The sequence below is a fragment of the Vigna umbellata genome, chromosome 1, assembly GCF_029865625.1.
Source record: "Vigna umbellata cultivar VRB3 chromosome 1, Vumbellata_1.0, whole genome shotgun sequence".
Lineage (NCBI taxonomy): Eukaryota > Viridiplantae > Streptophyta > Magnoliopsida > Fabales > Fabaceae > Vigna > Vigna umbellata.
In genome coordinates this window covers 9,840,440-9,858,785 of record NC_142165.1, presented here as the reverse complement: position 1 = coordinate 9,858,785, position 18,346 = coordinate 9,840,440, and the positions used below count along the sequence as shown (strand labels likewise).

The 18,346-nt window shown below is 30.2% G+C and overlaps 2 protein-coding genes across 2 annotated transcripts; one reads left to right on the top strand and one right to left on the bottom strand.

The window, feature by feature from the left end:
- LOC124834354 (uncharacterized) lies at positions 1-4,865 on the top strand. The gene is made up of 4 exons (XM_047309024.2): positions 1-157; positions 334-586; positions 3,662-3,903; positions 4,228-4,865. Exons 1-4 carry the CDS (start codon positions 64-66, stop codon positions 4,548-4,550), a joined length of 912 nt encoding a protein of 303 aa, XP_047164980.2. The 5' UTR covers positions 1-63; the 3' UTR covers positions 4,551-4,865.
- A 4,078-nt stretch (positions 4,866-8,943) lies between these two features.
- LOC148204558 (uncharacterized) lies at positions 8,944-17,918 on the bottom strand. The gene is made up of 3 exons (XM_088113309.1): positions 17,825-17,918; positions 16,943-17,700; positions 8,944-9,390 (listed from the first exon to the last, which is right to left on the bottom strand). The coding sequence occupies exons 1-3, from the start codon at positions 17,916-17,918 to the stop codon at positions 8,944-8,946; spliced, it is 1,299 nt and encodes a 432-aa protein (XP_087969435.1).
- Between the last annotated feature and the right edge of the window lie 428 nt (positions 17,919-18,346).

Below are 18,346 nucleotides of genomic sequence, written 5' to 3'. Positions count from 1 at the left end.
TATACCTTCCACTATTTTTCACATTCTTCAATACCACGACAAATAATCTCATTCTGTTTTACGATGACTCCCAATATAACAATACCACTTGTCTTATGTTTCCTGTTCATGTTCTTTTTTATGTCATCTGAGGTGGCAGCAAAGGATTTCAAAGAGGGTGAGTTACATGTATCATCATAAATGTTTTTACAAACACTAGTTAATTTTTTTTCAAAATATAATAAATTTTCCTAAGAATATGTATTTTTATAAACATGCTATCATTCTGTATTAGCTTAAATATATTTTCTATAGTAAACAGTTCATGCGTTAAGAGCTATAATGTGTTTGCAGATGAGGTTGCTAGAATGACAAATAGAGTGGGTGATGCCAACTTAGTTGGCGGCGACGGCAGTGGCTATGGCTTTGGTGGTGGTTACCGCGGTGGCTATGGCTTTGGTGGTTTCCCTGGCGATTATGGCTACGGCGGTTTCCCTGATTATGGCTACGGCGGTTTCCCACGTGGTGGGTTTCGCCCATGGTTCTGTCGTTTAGGTTGTTGTTATAGGAATCCGTACACAAGACAATGCTTGAGGTGTTGCCCATAATATTGTGAAGAATCCCAAAAATGAGACAGTGGAGTTCAACTTAATCAGTGTTGTATTTCATCAATAAAATGTTATGTTATGAGATGTATGGATGGATAAATCACAATCCTTCCATTCATATGTTATGTATCGTACAATGTATAACATCGTCATTTGTAAGTCAAGTGTTTGCTTATGTATAACTATAATTAATGTCATTACAAATTACCACCATTTCTATTTATTCACGAGTCAGATTCTATATTGAATTATGTTTTTGTTATCGTTTGTTATATTTTCAAAATACATTAGTGTTGTTATTTAAAAATCATTTTAATATATTTTAAAATATCAATGAAGACACAGTAGAAAAACAGAAAAAACAAACTCAATAGAAAATTTAAATTCTTTTCACAAAACAGAGAAATTAGAAATTACGATTATAACTTCTCTAATTAACGCGGCCAAATCAATAAACTATCAACACTATTAACAAAATCCTAATATTTCCTATATGCAGTAGTCTTTTTTTTTCATAGCTTCTTTTTATATATAACACAAGTGGCATAACTTCTACAATAATATAAAAATAAGACTTTCATAATAATGTCAGTGTTATGATTTTAACCGTAGATTTAATATAACGTTTAATAAGAATCAACTTCAAAAATAGTATATATAAAAAAACTTGTATACTTATCATTTTAAGATTTTGCATTAAATTTATTGTATTATTTATTTTATAAATTTATTCATATCTAGGTGGTGTCATTTTTTGTAAAAATGAAAATAAGAATAATTCTGAAAGACATGTGGTATTATAGAAACATGTTTGAGTGGCTCTAATGCAAGTTTGGGAGGATACCATGTTAGTGTCTTATAATCAAGCTTATTACTTTTTTTTTAAATTAAATTAAATCTAAAATACATTTTTAATATAAAATGTGAATCAGGAAATAAAACTTATTTTAATAAAAATATATCTTTTTATTAAATTTATTGTTTCACCTGTTAAACCATTAGTTAATATTTAATTTCACACTAAATATGAATATATATGTGAAAACGGGTGTATTGCTTAAGATCTGTCGAAGCTTATTAGGTTTGACATATAAAATCACTTCGTTGCTCAAACAACGAAAAGGGATAATGAATTAATCTTTGCTTTTTCGTTTTCTGCAGAGGAAGCTTCCTCCAACATGTCTTTTGTCTTCTTTTCATTCATAACGAGAAAATTTAGAAGGGAATTACTGCTTTGTTTTATACATATTTATAAAAATATATACAATAATGATAGAGGAGGAAAAAAAAAGGATAAATAATTTAATTTTAAATGAATTTTGATCTCAACACTTTATTATTTTTATTCTGAAGTTAACTAGTAATTGTTTGCTTTCGTTTTAAATTATTTTATATATATGTGTGTGTTACATCATTAAGTTTTAATTTTGGTTTTAGTAACAATATTCTTTTTTATTTTTTAAAAATTGATGTTTTGAACTTGTGAGTTTCCATTTTTTAATAAAATAATTGGTTTTCATTTATTCAAAATCTAAAACATATTTTGGTATTTAATGTTCATTAAAAATAAATAAACAATATTATTTATTTTAAGGAGTGCATCATCATATCACCGTAGAATTAATTGAAGTCGAAATTTCTGATTTTGAGAATTATGGGTATATAACTGGAAATTTGTATATTTTTTAACTTTAATATATATTTAAAACCACCATTAATGTGTTGGCTACAGTTCATTTTTACTTCTAAAATTTTCTAGAAAATTAAAATTTCTAACATATGCTAATAATGACATAGGACACGTAGAACATATATTTTAAAAAGCCCATGCTAATCTACTCATACAACATTTTTTTTTGAGTAAAAAAATAGACAATTAATATTAAATTGAATTTTCCTCGAATGAAACTTGAAAATTCTTTAAGAAGATTTATCCATCGTGATTTAATGGATTTGACAACTAACTGGAGAATAGGTTGACAATGAGTATAATGACAAGTTGTTGGATAGAAAGTAAATAACATTAACAATGAGTTGGCCATTCATCAATTTTAGAACACGAGATTAGGAAATAGTCATAATATGTATTTTATTTTGTTAGATATATTAAAATTTTAATTGGACATATGTGTATTTATCTTCATATATGTGTGTTATTATTATTATTATTATTATTATTTTATTATTATTAGTATTATTATTAGTATTATTATTATTTATTGGTTTTAAAAATATTCCCACTAACTCCTAATCTTAAAGTCACCACTAGATCGTTACCTAACATTCTATTAAATACATAATAAGCACTTGTACATGCAAATTAAAAAAAAAACAAAAATTTGTTTCACTTTAAGGATACAAAAAAAGGAAGACAAATTATTTTTTAAAATAAAAACTAATTGCAACTTATTTTACAACGACAAAAAAGAGAACGGAACTCTTATTTACATTATAGCAAAACTTAAAAGCTTTTTTAATTGCTCCGTCAATAAGTTGTTGATGAAAGTAGAATTAAATTAGAATTCCTTTTATTTTAAAAAGATATTTGAAGTTGAAATCTTGTGGATGAAAAAGAGACACTTCAATGAAAGTAGTAAGTTAGAATCTTTTACTACCAACAGTATAGTTTGAAAAAAAAAGTCATTTGACCCTTTTTCATGTAGAATTAAAATTTAAGTTTTGCTAATCCACTCTTTAAAGACTTGTGTTTAAGGTTACTATATAAAATTGATTAAAAGAATTTTTAATTTGATCAGAAAATAAATCTGAAAAGGATTAAGAGAATGTATATCTAATTTTATTTTGTTTTACATGAGTGTATACTTTGGGTAATACGAGACACTATAGTAGTAGCAAAGTACAGTAGGTGTTTAGTTCTCCACTTGGCTGACATATATAGCAAGTTCATGCACGTAATCACCTACAATAAGTAATTAATATACACGTAATCACCTACAGTAGTTAATTAATGTGCTTGAATTTCTTAGCCTACAAACTTTTTACCATTGAAAATGAGAAGGAAGATTAATTAGGTGGTGATGAAGAACAAATCGGTTCTTAAGTTGAGCATAAAGTCTGAACGAGTACGCTACGGCGCCATTAAAGAACAAGGTCCCAACTTCTCCCTCTTCCTTCCTATATATACACTGCACATTCTCACCATCTCTCTCATCCTTCCACACTAAACCTATTTCGTTTCAGTTAATCTCTTTCTGCAAGATGCCTTCCAAGAGTAACATGTCATCACTCATCCTATGCCTGTTCGCCATTTTCCTTTCCGTCTTCTCAGCGGTCGCATCAAGGGAACTCAAAGATCGTGAGCTATTTCTCCTTTTACCTTCTTTTTTCATTGCCACTTTAACGTAAGAGACAAAGTATAAAATTTATCAACACCAAAAGTGACCATTTTAAAAAGATTACAGGAACAAGCCAGATGTAATTAGGTTGATTAACATATATTTATGCCTTTCTGAATGATTTTTTTATTTAATATCATTAAAACATTCAATAACCGAGCTTTTCAGTGTACAACATGTTTACAATATAAAGGGTTTCTGAATCTTTTTCATTCGGTCACAATGAACTCTCCTTCTAGAACTTTTTATGTTTTCCTAATATATTCATGGTGGTGGCTTCCCAGTTTCTAATCGTGATCGTCGTGCCTTCAATGGTGATTCTCGCCTCTTCTGGGGAGGAGGTCCTAACTACTTCGGTGGTTACGGCGGTGGTTACTTTGGTCCCTACGATCCCCGTTTCGGTAGGTATCCTTTCTATGGTGGAGGTGGGTTAAACAATCCTTATGGAGGGTTCAACAATCCTAGTACTGGAGTTGGTGGGTTTCCTTTTGGTGGGTTCGGCGGAGGTGGGTTTGGCAATCCTAATGGTGGTGGGTTTCCTTTTGGTGGGTTCGGCAATCCTAGTGGTGGTGGGTTCAATGTTGGTGGAGGTGCAAGAGTGCCGTGATAGGTATTACTAAGATGGCGATGTAGTGAGAGGATATGTAAGAACCGTTCAGACAGTGCAATTCTATACGTACTTAATAATATAAATTTCATCAATAAAATTTCTTGTTATCAGAGGCAGGGATGAATAGACAGCAAAGATGCATGCATGCATGCATGTTTTCTTGCTTTTCTTTTCTCCTCACCTTTCTTTCTTACGACAAGAGATAGGGTTGAGCAAGTTTTAAGGTTGTGTCTGTGATGTGTGATTAGTTTGAGATGTCTGATGTACACATAGTTGTCATAAATCATGATTTTTTTTCTTCTTCTGCTGTAACCGTGTATCACCTCTTTGCTGTTAATTTTTGTCCTTAATTCTCTGTGTTTTTCGTGTCTTTAAACTTTACAACCATGTGTATTGATTCTGAAAGCAGAGAAATTAAAGAGCAGAAGCTTAATTTAACAGGGTCAATGCTGCAATATTTAATTCTCCCCTAATAAATATGCCTGATAACTTAAATGGATAACGACTGCAAGATGTTAATTTCATGACTATATAAATGTCAAAAATAAATTCTTATGAATTAAAATTATCCTCAATGAGAAAAAAAAATTACAGGTAAATCTTAATCCTTAATTACCTTTAGTCAATTCAAGATATGCGGTAAAAATAATAATCAATATATGATACACGTGTTAAGAAGAAGAGAAAAGGAAATTTAAATAGCCTTGAACTGACTTGTCATAAAAGTTGAAAAATAAAAGCTGTGGAATGAATATCACATAAAAGATTTAAATCATGTTTCGCGGTTTTTGTGGACATTTTTCTTTCAGTTCTAAAACATTTTTTTTAATAAAACCTGTTTGAAGAATTATTTTAATTTGATTAAAACTAATTGCCTCGTTGAATGAAAAAATATTTCGACAACTGTAAACAAAAGTATGTAAATTGATTTGTATAAACGCAAATATTTTTTCAAATGTTTTACATATATTAGTTATATATTGTATTATTAGTTAAGCATGTCTAATAATTAATTACAACTAAGTTCATTAAAATAGATTTAGTTTTATCCAAAACAAACTCATCAAACATGACTTTTTTTATAAAAAAACTACGTTTTAATAAAAAAAAGAATTTTATCTGCTGAATAAATATACTTAACTGTCAACCCCCCCTACAATGTTAATTAAAATTGTTTTTTTATTAATTTAAATAGTTTATATTTAATATTTTTATTAATTTAAATAGTTTATAATGAAAAAATTGTTATTAATTAATTATAATTTGTAAAAAAATACTATAATAATAAAAATTCAAAAAAATAAATTAGAGTGAAATATAATTTTTTTGAATTTTTAATTAAATAATTACAATAATTATAGTTATAAATTATTTAATTGAAATTATTTTATGAGAAATTTAATTTAATTACAAAAATAATTAAAATCATGAAATTTATTTATTTAATAATATTAAAAAAATTAATTATTAATTAGATATAATTTTAATTATTTTATTTAAAAACATTTTTTATAAATTATAAATTATTTTAGTTAATAAAAAATTAAGAAAAGTAAAGATGTGTGGGGTGCACGACTTCCCTTATTGAAGTCGTCAACTCCCCTATGACTTTAATTTTTTTTATGAAAAAAGGCGTGGTAATCGATTACCATGTCCTAAAGTCGTTTTTGGGTGTACGATTTCATCTTTGACCACGATGTCAGGGTGAAGTCGTGTAGGGGGCACGACTTCTTCATTGAAAGTCGTCTGACCCCTCATGACTTGCCTATTTTTGTATTTTGAAATTTTTTGCCTATTTCCACAATATTTCAGGCAAATTTGACTAGTTTGGTACAAAAGCCCCATCTTTTTAGAAAAAATATTTATTTTGAATGTAAGAAAAATACAATTAACTCATAATATGTCGCAAATCTAAGTGCTTTTAATTTGTCAAAGAACTATATGCAAATATTTTAATCAGACTAATAGACTTTGTAAAAAGTTTCAATAAACAATTTTTCTTGATTGATTAAGCATAGGAAAATTAAGCATAGGAAAATTATATGTAAAAAGTTTCAATAAAAATTAAGCATAGGAAAATTAAGCAGCAACATAAGATGTTCAACTAAATATATTTAATTTTTCTTGATTGATTAAACATATTTTAAAGTATATAAGATAGTCATTTAATTTTATTATATGAAAAGTTTATCTAGATCTGAACCAAAACTAAATAAAACATCTAAATTTGGAAATTTAAAATAATGAATAATAAGTTTATAGAATTTTTTATTATATGTTATTTAAATTTTTTAATGTATAACTTAGATTAATACTTAAATTTTACTTAAAATTTTTAATGTATAAGTTTAAAACAATGTAACTCTTATAATTAAATTTGCTGAGCGACATTAAAAAAATAATAACTAGACACTCTAACATTACTTTTTTAAAAGATGTAGTACTATAAAGATGTTAATGACGTGGAATTTCGTTTTCTTTAAATAGAAAATTGGAGAAAAGTGATAACAGAAATTAGGATTCATGAATTGGGAAAATTGAGAGAGTTTAATAAAATATATTTCTTTTGAGAATCAGTGTCTTTTCGGTATTTCTCAAACCTACGAGGAGGAAAAGAGGTTCATGGTTATGCTATAAGGAGAGGTTATGAGCAAAATGTATACGTGGCAACCTTCATTATTGTCCTTATGCGAAGCTCAGGTATATTCATGGGTCAAAAAGAGTTTTTGATCTTTCATCGAATAGGAGCTTGGTTATTTCATTATTTTATATCGGTTAAAGATAAATTTTATCGTATATAAGTATATATAAATTTCATTTTAAAAATTAATTTTGTAAGATTAAATAATAATTAAATTTATATTTTTATATGATCCTATGATATAATGTGTTGTTTGTATTGGAAGTAAACACCTTTTGGTGTCTATTGCGTTTCCGAATGATTGGATAAAGGTTATGAAATATTTATATTTTTAATAGTCTAAATAATATATAGTTTTTTCTGTGTAATTTTTATTGTATATAAGTGGAAAAATTTATTTCTTAATATATCTTATGTTTTTAAAAAAAATTCGAAAAAATAAAATAAAAAAATAAAATGAACTACTTATAAGATGAAATTAACTTCTGTATAAATTAATTTATAAAAATTATTTTATATTAATTATTTTAAAACATAATATAATTATGCACATTAAAAAACTTCAAAGTAATTGAAGAAAATAGTAGCATATATCTCAAATTGATTGATTTTGTAGTTTTTTCTGTTTTATATGCCCACTCCACATCATTTATCCTACCCAATAGTGGACGGTAATTAATAGCGTCCAACTACTTTTGACTATTAATTAAAGGTGTTATTGCGATGGTGTAAGATGTACACACAATATTTTTTCCCAATGTATAGAATATTACATAAAAAAAATCTAAAAATATAACTTTAACATTATGTTCAGACCCTAACACCTGGATATGTAGGTCAGAAGGAGCTTAATTTCATTTATTACTGACTGTTAAGTTTACCTAATTCTTAGGACTATGATGTTATTTGTGTTCGGTAAAAAAAAAAGTAAAAATAACAAGAAGTACAATATTAGTAGTTTGAGTTTTAAATATTGATACATAATAAATATTCAACACTAAAAATACAATATAATTACATGTCATCTTAGTGGGATCTTGGAGACTTTATAGATTTTATTATATTATAAATATAAAATTTATAATTTATTTATTTATTTTTATGTTTATTAATATGTACTAAGAATTTTATATTATTTGATTTGTTCAAAGACAAATTTTATTTTTATCAAAAGAAATATACGTATATTAAAATAATAATAATATTAATAAATAAAACATGATCTTAAGATGTATTTAAATTACTGTAAAAACTATTTTCGGTTTAAAGAAGTTTTAATACTCTTAAGAATAGGAAAAACAACCGAGTGAAACGTACTTTTAAATTAACAATTTATCCTGATTCATATATTTAACTAGTCTAAAAAGGGATGATTATACATATTCCCAACTATTCTCTATTGTTTTAAATATAACAATTTATCACGGTTCGGAAACGATCTACATTACTATCTTTTTACAAACAAATGGTATGGAAAATTTAAATGCACAGTGAAAGATGAATTTATATGAAAGCTTTTAGAATTGAAAAGAACAAATAGCATGGGATGTAACTCTAAATCCGGTGACTAAATTTAAGAACAAATATCCATATGCTTAAGTTCAAAATGAAAACATTTTGAGGAGTTATGATTTTGCAGACACAGAAAATAAAAAGTCATAAGCTATTGTAAAATTAAGTTCAACATGCAAATCTAGGTCTGATAAAGAAATAAAAAAGCTAAAAGAAGGAGGAATAGTTCCAATTCAGCTAGGGCTTCTTTGGCTTCTTGTTCTGCTTGGAAGACGAGCCACAGCTTTTTCCCCCACTAACCCTCTTTCGCACTTCATCTTTTTCCTCCCTCAGGTAGGGATTCTCTGCTTCAATTGGAGTAAATTCAGCTGGGTTTCTGTTTGTCCCACAAAACATTTCAGAGATTGCTGCAGCATGTGATTTTCCAGACAAGTTATCTTTCAGGGAACCATAGGTCTGAGATGAACCAATCGTATCCATTTTTGTCTTTGAAGATTCACCTGGATTAAGTTTCCGGAGAATTGGATCACTGCCTCCTGTGCCAACATTCAAGTCCATAGATATTTCCTTCAACTGCTTAATCTGTGACTCAGGTTCTTCATTTACCATATTAATTTGAGATATTTGCAACAACGCCACTAAAGCCTCCAGTTCATTTTGCTCCCTCGTCCTTTCATCAATCTCCTGCAAGAAGATGCTAACAAATTTCATTTTCTTGGCACTGGTGTGCTCTGTAATCAAAATTTCACATACTACATGATAAAATAAAAGCAAACCATTCTTTTATACTGTATTAAAACATTTAATCATCTAAACTTGTCATAGAGATTCATTTGAGACTCTCGGTAAACTCAATAGAAGCTTCTCACTAAACTTTCTAGAAGCATGGATGCATGAAAGAGTGACTTTTAATAAACTTGTCATGGAAATTCATGAGATTCTCGTTAATATATAGTACTTAAATAAAATATGTAAACTAATATTTTTTATAAGAAAACAGATAATTATAATCTCTATTTGACATAAACATGTTGCTGTAGCATGATTTCGAATGAATAACTAAGATTATTAATGATAAAACTAATGTTTTCTCTTAAAAGATATATATTGGAAGATTTAAAAGATGTAAGGAAGACTATTAAAAAATGGACATCATCATGAAGGTGGAAGTTCATGATTAATTATTTATTAGTGTCTTTTATCATTTTATCCTTGTCCTATCCCATCTTATCCAAGACAACCTAAAAGAAGCAAGAATGGATGCGAAAAAATTAAATGAAAATCACTGGAAATGAAACATAATATGAAGTGGTTTGAATGGGAGAAACTAATGGTACAAATAATAAAATAATAAAAGAGATGTTACAATAAATTCAAGATGCACGTTTCATAAGGATAAGAAAGATGAATGCGTTAGCAGAGGAGATCACACACAATAATACACAATGAAATTGCATAAAGAAGATACAAAATGGGATCATAGGAGATGAAGAAACCAATGGTACAAATAATAAAAGAGATGTTACAATAAATTCAAGGATGCGCATTACATAAGGATAAGGAAGATGAATGCGTTTGGAGAGGAGATCACACACAATAATACACGATGAAATTGCATAAAGAGGATACAACATGGGTTCATAGGAGATGAAGAAACACTACGTGGAACATTTTGGTGTGTAAAAGCTCTACCTACTATCTTTTTGTAAAAAAAAGTCTTTACATAACAAATTAACAAGCATATGACAATTTACTAAATAGAGAAACCATATTGGGTAGTAGAAAGTGTCATGTGTGAAACTTGTGATGAATTATTAAGCCACTCATTTTTTACTTGGAGTGTTGTGAGCGCATCATAATAGAGCAAAGAACCATTTACTACGGTTAGAAATTTTAGGAGTCACTTTAAAAGAAAATTTTGTCTGGAGAATAGTGTGGGTGGATGTGTAGTATGATCATCCGGTTAAATAAAGAACCGATCAATCAAAGAACTAGACAGTCAACCAACCTACAATCTCATGTGAGTTGATCGTTAAATCGATCGATTAGACTAAAATCAGAGTTAATGTTAAGGATAATTATATTAACCTTAAGCTAGACCATTACTGTTTGGGTCATGATTAGGTCAACACTAATCCTAATTAGAAGTTCTTTCCGAAGTCTATAAATATAGGTTTGTGGTATTCAAGTAGTTGATTACATTTATTACACATTGATTCTCAACATTATCAAACATACGCTGACTTTAGCATAAAAGTGCTTTCTGTAGGTAACACTTCAGTTCGACCAAACGACAGCTAACATAGAGTGCAGGAAGAACTTTGACCTAAGCTCGAAGATTGAAGAGCATGTGGAGAAGTAGACTTAACCTCGACCCCTTAAATCGAAACAAGGTATATAGAAAAATACAAATAAGATTATCTTTAAGAATCTTAAAATAGATGGGGAGGAAGTGTTCACATTAGTACAAATAAGTACCCAAAAGTAACATTTGCATATTTTGATTAGTGTTTGAGTTCGATCACATGCCTTAAATATATCTTAAGAACATTTATTTTCGCTAAGAAGAGGGAATTGGGTAACATTCTTTGTAGATGAGTGAATACAATATAGAATACAAGGGTGAAAGCATTAAAGTGGTCCAATATAGAAATGTTGTGGTTTGCTAAAACTAGAGATAAAGGAAATAAACTTGTTATTATTCCTATAAAGCTAGAGTTTAAGGCAAGGATGTGTCGAGAACTAATATGAAGGTGTAACTTATGAGAAGGGAGTTAAAGAAAAGTATATAGAGATTAATCTTTAAAAGGAAGAAGAGTTGGGAAGCTTTGTTGAAACTCACCTGGATTCTTTGCAACAAGGTCTGCAACATGGATGGACATTTCCAAAATCTCATGTGTAGATATAAAAGTTAGAACAAATATGTATTGAATGTGGAGGTTGAAGACCCTTCACTTATGTCACCACATGTATGAGTTCTTTAACATAGATGTTAGATGTTTTATTAAATTGTAACTAAATATTTTTCAATGACATTATGTTATATAGTTCATGCAAAAGTAATATGCTACTTTATTAAAATCTTTGGTCTTAGTCTTCTAGGTTATTATGTGGGTATAACATAATAGTACTTAATCATGTATTTTGTCGTCACGTCTAAGGACGTAATGTTACAAGAGACGAAAATGTTAGTGACTTGCATGTTCCATTGTTTCAATTTATGAATGACTGTGAGCTATGATTTGCAGGATTGGGAGCAAATGTTATCTCCGCTCACGGAAGAGGATTTGGGGATGAATACTATAGATGAGTGTGTTTTTACAATATTACCCTACACATATGAGGTAATCAATTCCATGTGATGGAATCGATTCTAAATGAGAAGCACAACTTTATGGTTGCGTGAGGAACTGATTTTGTGCAAGGGTGTCTGCATGAGGGAACCGATTTTGCATCTCAATGGTTGGTGAGAGAGGTGAAGGGTGCTTCTACAGTTCCATGGTAGGATGTTTTGAGGTTTGTTATAACGAAGTGCATGGGAAGTTACTAATCAACTTTGAGAGGAGAGTTTAAAGCTTTGCATATGAAGGACATTCGAATTCAAGGTATGACAAATCACGAATCAAGTGTTACAATTGTGATAAATTTGGACATTATGCTTCTAAATATAGAAACCCTAACAAAAATAAAGTCGAAGAGAAAGCCAACTATGCTGAAGAAAGGTGTAAAGAAGATGGTACCTTGCTATTAGCTTACAAGGGCCAAGATAAAGCCAATGATAATCAGTGGTACCTTGACAGTGGAGCAAGTAACCATATGTGTGGAAAAAGAAATATGTTCGTAGAGCTTGATGAATCAGTAAAGGGAAATGTGACTTCTGGAGATGAATCAAAGGTGGCGGTGAAAGAAAAAAGTAATGTCCTTATCCAACTAAAGAATGGAGAACACCAATTAATTTCCAACGTGTATTATGTGTAAAGCATGAAGAACAACATCTTGAGCTTAGGACAACTCTTAGAGAAAGATTATGATATTCAACTTAAGAATACTAACCTTTCTATAATAGATAATACAAGTAAATTCATTGCAAAGGTGCCAATGAAAAAAATAGAATGTTTGTGCTCAACATTCAAAGTGATGGCCCAATATGTCTCAGTATGTGCTACAAAGACCAATCATGGCTTTGACATCTTCGATTTGGCCATCTTAATTTTAAAGGATCAAAGTTCCTCTCCAAGAAGGCAATGATGAGATGGTTTCCTTGTATTACTCACCCCAACCAAGTTTGTGAAGGATGTCTATTTAGAAAACAGTTTCGATTGAGTTTTTCAAATGAGTCAGACTTAAGAGCTCAAAAGCCATTAGCACTCATACTCACAGATGTGTAAGGCCTAATCAAGCTAAGATCACTCGGTAAGAATATCTATTTCCTTTTCTTCATTGATGATTTTTCAAGAAAAACATGAGTATATTTCTTAAAAGAGAAATCAGAAGTATTCGAGAACTTCAAGAAGTTTAAAGCACATGTTGAGAAGGAAAGTGGCCTTGTGATCAAAGCTTTGAGATCCGATCATAAAGGAGAGTTCACATCAAAATAGTTTCTGAAGTATAGTAGAGATAATGCATTAGACGACAATTGATGGTGCCAAGATCCCCTCAACAAAGTGGAGTGACGAAAGGGAAGAATAGAATAATCCTAGAGATGACAAGGAGCATGCTTAAAAGCAAGAAACTTCCAAAGGAGTTTTGGGTTGAAGCCATTGGATGTGCAATTTATCTTACCAACCACTCTCCAACAAGAAGCGTTAGTGGAAAAACACCACAAGAAGCTTGGAGTGGAAGAAAACCATGAATTTCTCATCTTAGAGTCTTTGAAACAATAACTCATGTCCATGTACCAGATGAGAAGCGAAGTAAGCTTGATGACAAAAGTGAAAAATACATTTTCATTGGTTACGATGTCAACTCAAAAGGGTACAAGCACTACAATCCTTATATAAGGAAAAACAATAATTAGTCGAAATGTAGTGTTTGATGAAGAAGGAGAATGAGATTGATCGACAAACTATAAGGACCATACCTTCTTCTCGTGCGTTGAAGAAGATGATGTGGAACAACCATAAGAATCATAAGAGGCACCTGTTACTCCACCTACTTAACCAAATTCAACCCTCAAGAAGATGAGAGCTCAAGTGAAAGAACTTCACGTTTTTGAAGTCTCCAAAAAATGTGAGGTAACTGAAAATCTAGACAATGTTACTTCATTTAGTTTATTTGCAGACTGTGAGTCCATGAATTTCCAAGAAGGAATTGAAAAGAACAGTTGGAGAAATGCTATGGATGAAGAAATCAAGGCGATAAAGAAGAATGATACATGGAGCTAGTCTCGCTTCCAAAAGGGCACAAAGCAATTGGTATCAAGTGGGTCTAGAAAGCAAAGAAGAACTCCAAAGGAGAAGTTTAGATATACAAGACAAGATTGGTGGCGAAAGACTACAGTCAAAGAGATGACATCGACTATGACAAGGTATTTTCTCCAATTGCTCGACTAGAAACTGTTAGACTTATTATATCATTAGCAACTTAGAATAATTGAAAGATACATCAAATAGATGTCAAATCCAACTTCTAAATAAAGTTCTTAAAGAAAAAGTCTACATCGATCAGCCACAAGGGTATGAAGACAAAGGTGAAGAATACAAAGTCTTGAAATTAAAGAAGACTCTTTATGGATTGAAACTAGCCCCTAGAGCTTGGAATGTTCAGATTGAAAAGTACTTCAAAAAAGCGAATTTCATCAAGTTTCCATATGAGCACACACAATATATTAAAGCTCAAGGCGGATTTTGATTGTATGCTTGTATGTCAATAAATTGATTTTTACAGGGAACAATCCAAGCATGTTTGAGAAATTCAAGAAGGATATGACCATGGAATTTGAAATGACCGACATAGGCCTTTGAACATATTATCTCAGAATTGAAGTAAAGCAAGGAAATGAAGGAATTTTCATTACTCAAGAAATTTATGCTAAAGACCTCTTCAAGAAGTTCAAGATGAATGATGCTAATCCAGTTAATACTTCTATGGAATGCAGCATCAAGTTGAGTAAGAATGAAGAGTGAGAAAAAGTGGATTCAACCCTCTATAAAAGTCTTGTTGGAAGTTTATGCTATTTAACTTGTACAAGGCTAGACATTCTCTATGTCGTTGGAGTCGTGAGTCACTATATGGAAGCTCCAACATCTACTCACTTCAAGTCTACGAAGAGGATTCTTCGATATATCAAAGGTACAAAAAGCTTTGACCTATACTACTCCATTTGTAACGATTACGAGCTTGTTGGATATAGTGCTAGCGATTGGAGTAGAGATATGGATGACCAAATAGCACAAGTGGATTTGTGTTCTACATAGGAGACACAACCTTTACTCGGATGTCCAAGAAGCAACCTATTGTCACTCTTTCGACATGTGAAGCAGAATATGTAGATGCAACTTCATGTGTTTGCCATGTTGTTTGGCTACGAAACCTATTAAAAGAGTTAAACTTGTCACATGTGGAATCAACAAAGATTTTCGTGGAAAACAAGTCGGTAATAGCTTTAGCAAAAAATCCAATCTTCCATGATCGAAGTAAGCACATCAACACTCGTTGCCATTACATGAGAGAATGCATCAGCAACAAGGATGTGCAAATAGAATACATGAAGACATATGATCAAGTAGCAGGTATCTTCACCATACCACTAAAGAAAGAAGTCTTTATGAAGTTGAGAAGTTTACTTGAAGTACAAATCAAGCTTAAGAGGGGTGTTGGAATGTAAATTGATTTTTTATTTTGGGCCTATAAAATAAAAGCCCAAGATTAGAAAAAGATCCAAATAGAATTCTAAAAAATCCTATATAGAAGGATTCTAGGAAGATGCACAAAAATATCTAGGCATTCTTATCTATAAGATCTCTAGATAAGTTTAGAATTATAAGAATGTTTTAGAAATATCTAGAGAATGAATAATAACCCTTAGATTAATGTTGTGGTGACAAGATCCTAACCATTGATTAAGAAAGTTTCACTAATATAAATAGGAGATGACTGTAACATTTGTAATCAATCCAAAATAAATTAAAAACATTTAATATAACAAATTTTTCATTCTCTTAAAATCTTCCAACCTTTTCCAATTTTTAAACACTTTCTTCAAACTTCTAAAATTTTTCCTTCTAAAATTTTTTCATAAAAAGAAATATGTTCTAGTGCTATTAGAACTAATTTCGTGATTTTGTTGAGTTAGGGAATCAGTGGTGGTGTTAGAACCCATTATGTAATTTTGTGTATCCATCAGTGCTGCTATTGTCCTTATTGTCAAGCTTTATGAGGAAGTCATCAACATTATCTGTGTTTATTAATATGCTTTTAATAATAGGAAAGCATTTCATTAAAATAAAAGTACCACATATAATAACAAATATTAGAAAAAATTGAGTTAACCTGAGCTAATAAAAACAAAAGTTAGAAGGGTTATGTATTCTCTACACATGAATATAATAATGTTGATGAACTATAATCATATTCAAAGCATACCACATTATTGCAAGGTTGTAGCAGTCAACTTATAAAGTATGTGAACAACTTTTCATGAGATACTTTTCAAGAAAAAAATTATAAGTTGAAATTAATTTATAAATAAATAAATTTGTCATATTCAGTTTATGGATTATAAACTCCCATTTCACTTTGGATTTAAGAGCATTTTAAACATTAGATCGAAATGAACCATGTAGAATTTATATAATAAAATTAAAGATAATTTTATAATTTTTCTTCTCTACCTATTAAAATATTTTTTATCTATCACACTAATTAAATTAATCACAAATTTCACCTTAAATCTTTTTATCTCCAAATTTTTAAAAATAAATAACAAATTTTATTTTAAATTCATTTACTTACTCATCCACAAATTTAGTTTTCAAAGTGAACACAATGTTTTATAATCTTTTATATATATATATATATATATATATATATATATATATATATATATATATATATTTTTTTTGTTGTTGATAAAAAATACTATAATCCACAGTCGTTTGTACTATCTTACAATTATTTACATTCTAAAAAAGCCAACATGTATCTTAAAATATTAACTATCTTACCATTTTCTGGTCATGGAGGACTCCATTATAAAAACTTGAGGAAAAAAAAGAGAATTTTTTATTGTACTTACTTCAGTAGGAACTCCTTTTCCTTCTGTAGAAAAAGCACTTGTTAAAGGAAATATTGCTCCTCCAGTAGAATCAGTTTCACCTCCTGATCCTTCTTGAACAGGCCTTAGCAAAGTTTGAGGTGAACTATTTGAAGAAAGATACAGTCTCTCTTCCAATCCTTCTTCATTTGATACTTCATTTCCAACCCTTTGGACCAAATCAGTTAAAGGTGCATCTTCTTCATCTTCATCCACAACTAACTTTCTCTTTCTTCCTGGTTGACCCTTCTTTTCCAACTTCTTTGTGTCTCCTTCACCAACCACCTTCTCCATGACAGTTTTTTGTTTCTGTGAATCTGCAGACTCGTTGGAAGGATTTTGAAGTGCTGGTCTTCCTCTTCTGATATGCTCAACGACGGGTTCATCATCTTCTCTAAGTATTTCCCTAAGTAAGCGCACCCTTCTAAATTTCTTGGAAGACTTCTTTTGATGAAGATCCTGAATTTCGTTTTCATTTTCTCGATTCATCTCACTTTCCCCTGCTTGAACATCATCTCCGGTGACAGGAGGAAACTGTTCAGCATTGTGTTCAGGCACAATATCTCTTTCAGTAATCTTCAGAGCACTTTTACATGATTTTCTTAATTCTTGCAGGCATTGGTTATCTTCACAAATCTGCTTCCCTTTGTTAGCTACCTCTGAACAGCTTTTGTCTTCAGTTGTGACATTGTTAACAACAAGCTCCGCTTCAGACTCATGAATTACAATGCCTTCAAAACCTGTCTCGAAGTAAAGAAGAATTTTTGTTCTAAGTTCGGAAATTTAAAATTTCTAACATCAAAATGTTGTTATTATTATTATTATTATCATTCAGTTGCAATTTAGTTGAATAAATTAACTCGCCTCTTTCAGTTGCCGGCATTTCTTGGACAAGGCTTGGAAACACATCTGAAGATCCAACATTATTTGATACTTGAAGATTGAGATCATTCTCCATGTCAGGATTAAGGTCTGGTGAAAATAGAGAAGATTAAGCCAAAGATTTGAAATATTAAGCAAAATACTCTTATTTTGAAGTTACCTGTTATTTCATTGATTGAAATCTGATCAGCATAATTCTTTTCCTCTTCATTAATTGGTGTATGATCACTGTTATCTCTATCATTAATACTATCAGTCAAGTGAATGTCTTTGCTAATATCAGTTTCTTTTGTAGCAGGAATACTCTTATGTGTCAGAGTTTCCTGAACTCCCTTACAGCATGTCCTTTGCTCACTTTCATCACTGATATTGAACAAATTTTCTCCTCGACATGCATTACAACTCCATGATCGGAATTTTCGAACCACTAGTGGAGGAAACGATGATTGTGTCTCAGACCCTCTTACTGGGAACTGTAAACATAGACTTGGGTCTTTTTCACAC

Excerpts from the sequence above, each read along its gene's own strand:
- LOC124834354 (XM_047309024.2), top strand. The coding sequence starts at position 64 with ATGACTCCCAATATAACAATACCACTTGTCTTATGTTTCCTGTTCATG. Across the intron at positions 587-3,661 it reads TGCTTGAGGTGTTGCCCATA|TCTGAACGAGTACGCTACGG; the intron begins ATATTGTGAAGA and ends TTGAGCATAAAG. Across the intron at positions 3,904-4,227 it reads ATCAAGGGAACTCAAAGATC|TTTCTAATCGTGATCGTCGT; the intron begins GTGAGCTATTTC and ends GTGGCTTCCCAG.
- LOC148204558 (XM_088113309.1), bottom strand. The coding sequence starts at position 17,918 with ATGGAGAATGATCTCAATCTTCAAGTATCAAATAATGTTGGATCTTCA. Across the intron at positions 17,701-17,824 it reads AATGCCGGCAACTGAAAGAG|GTTTTGAAGGCATTGTAATT; the intron begins GCGAGTTAATTT and ends ACTTCGAGACAG. Across the intron at positions 9,391-16,942 it reads GAAAAGGAGTTCCTACTGAA|GAGATTGATGAAAGGACGAG; the intron begins GTAAGTACAATA and ends ATCTTCTTGCAG.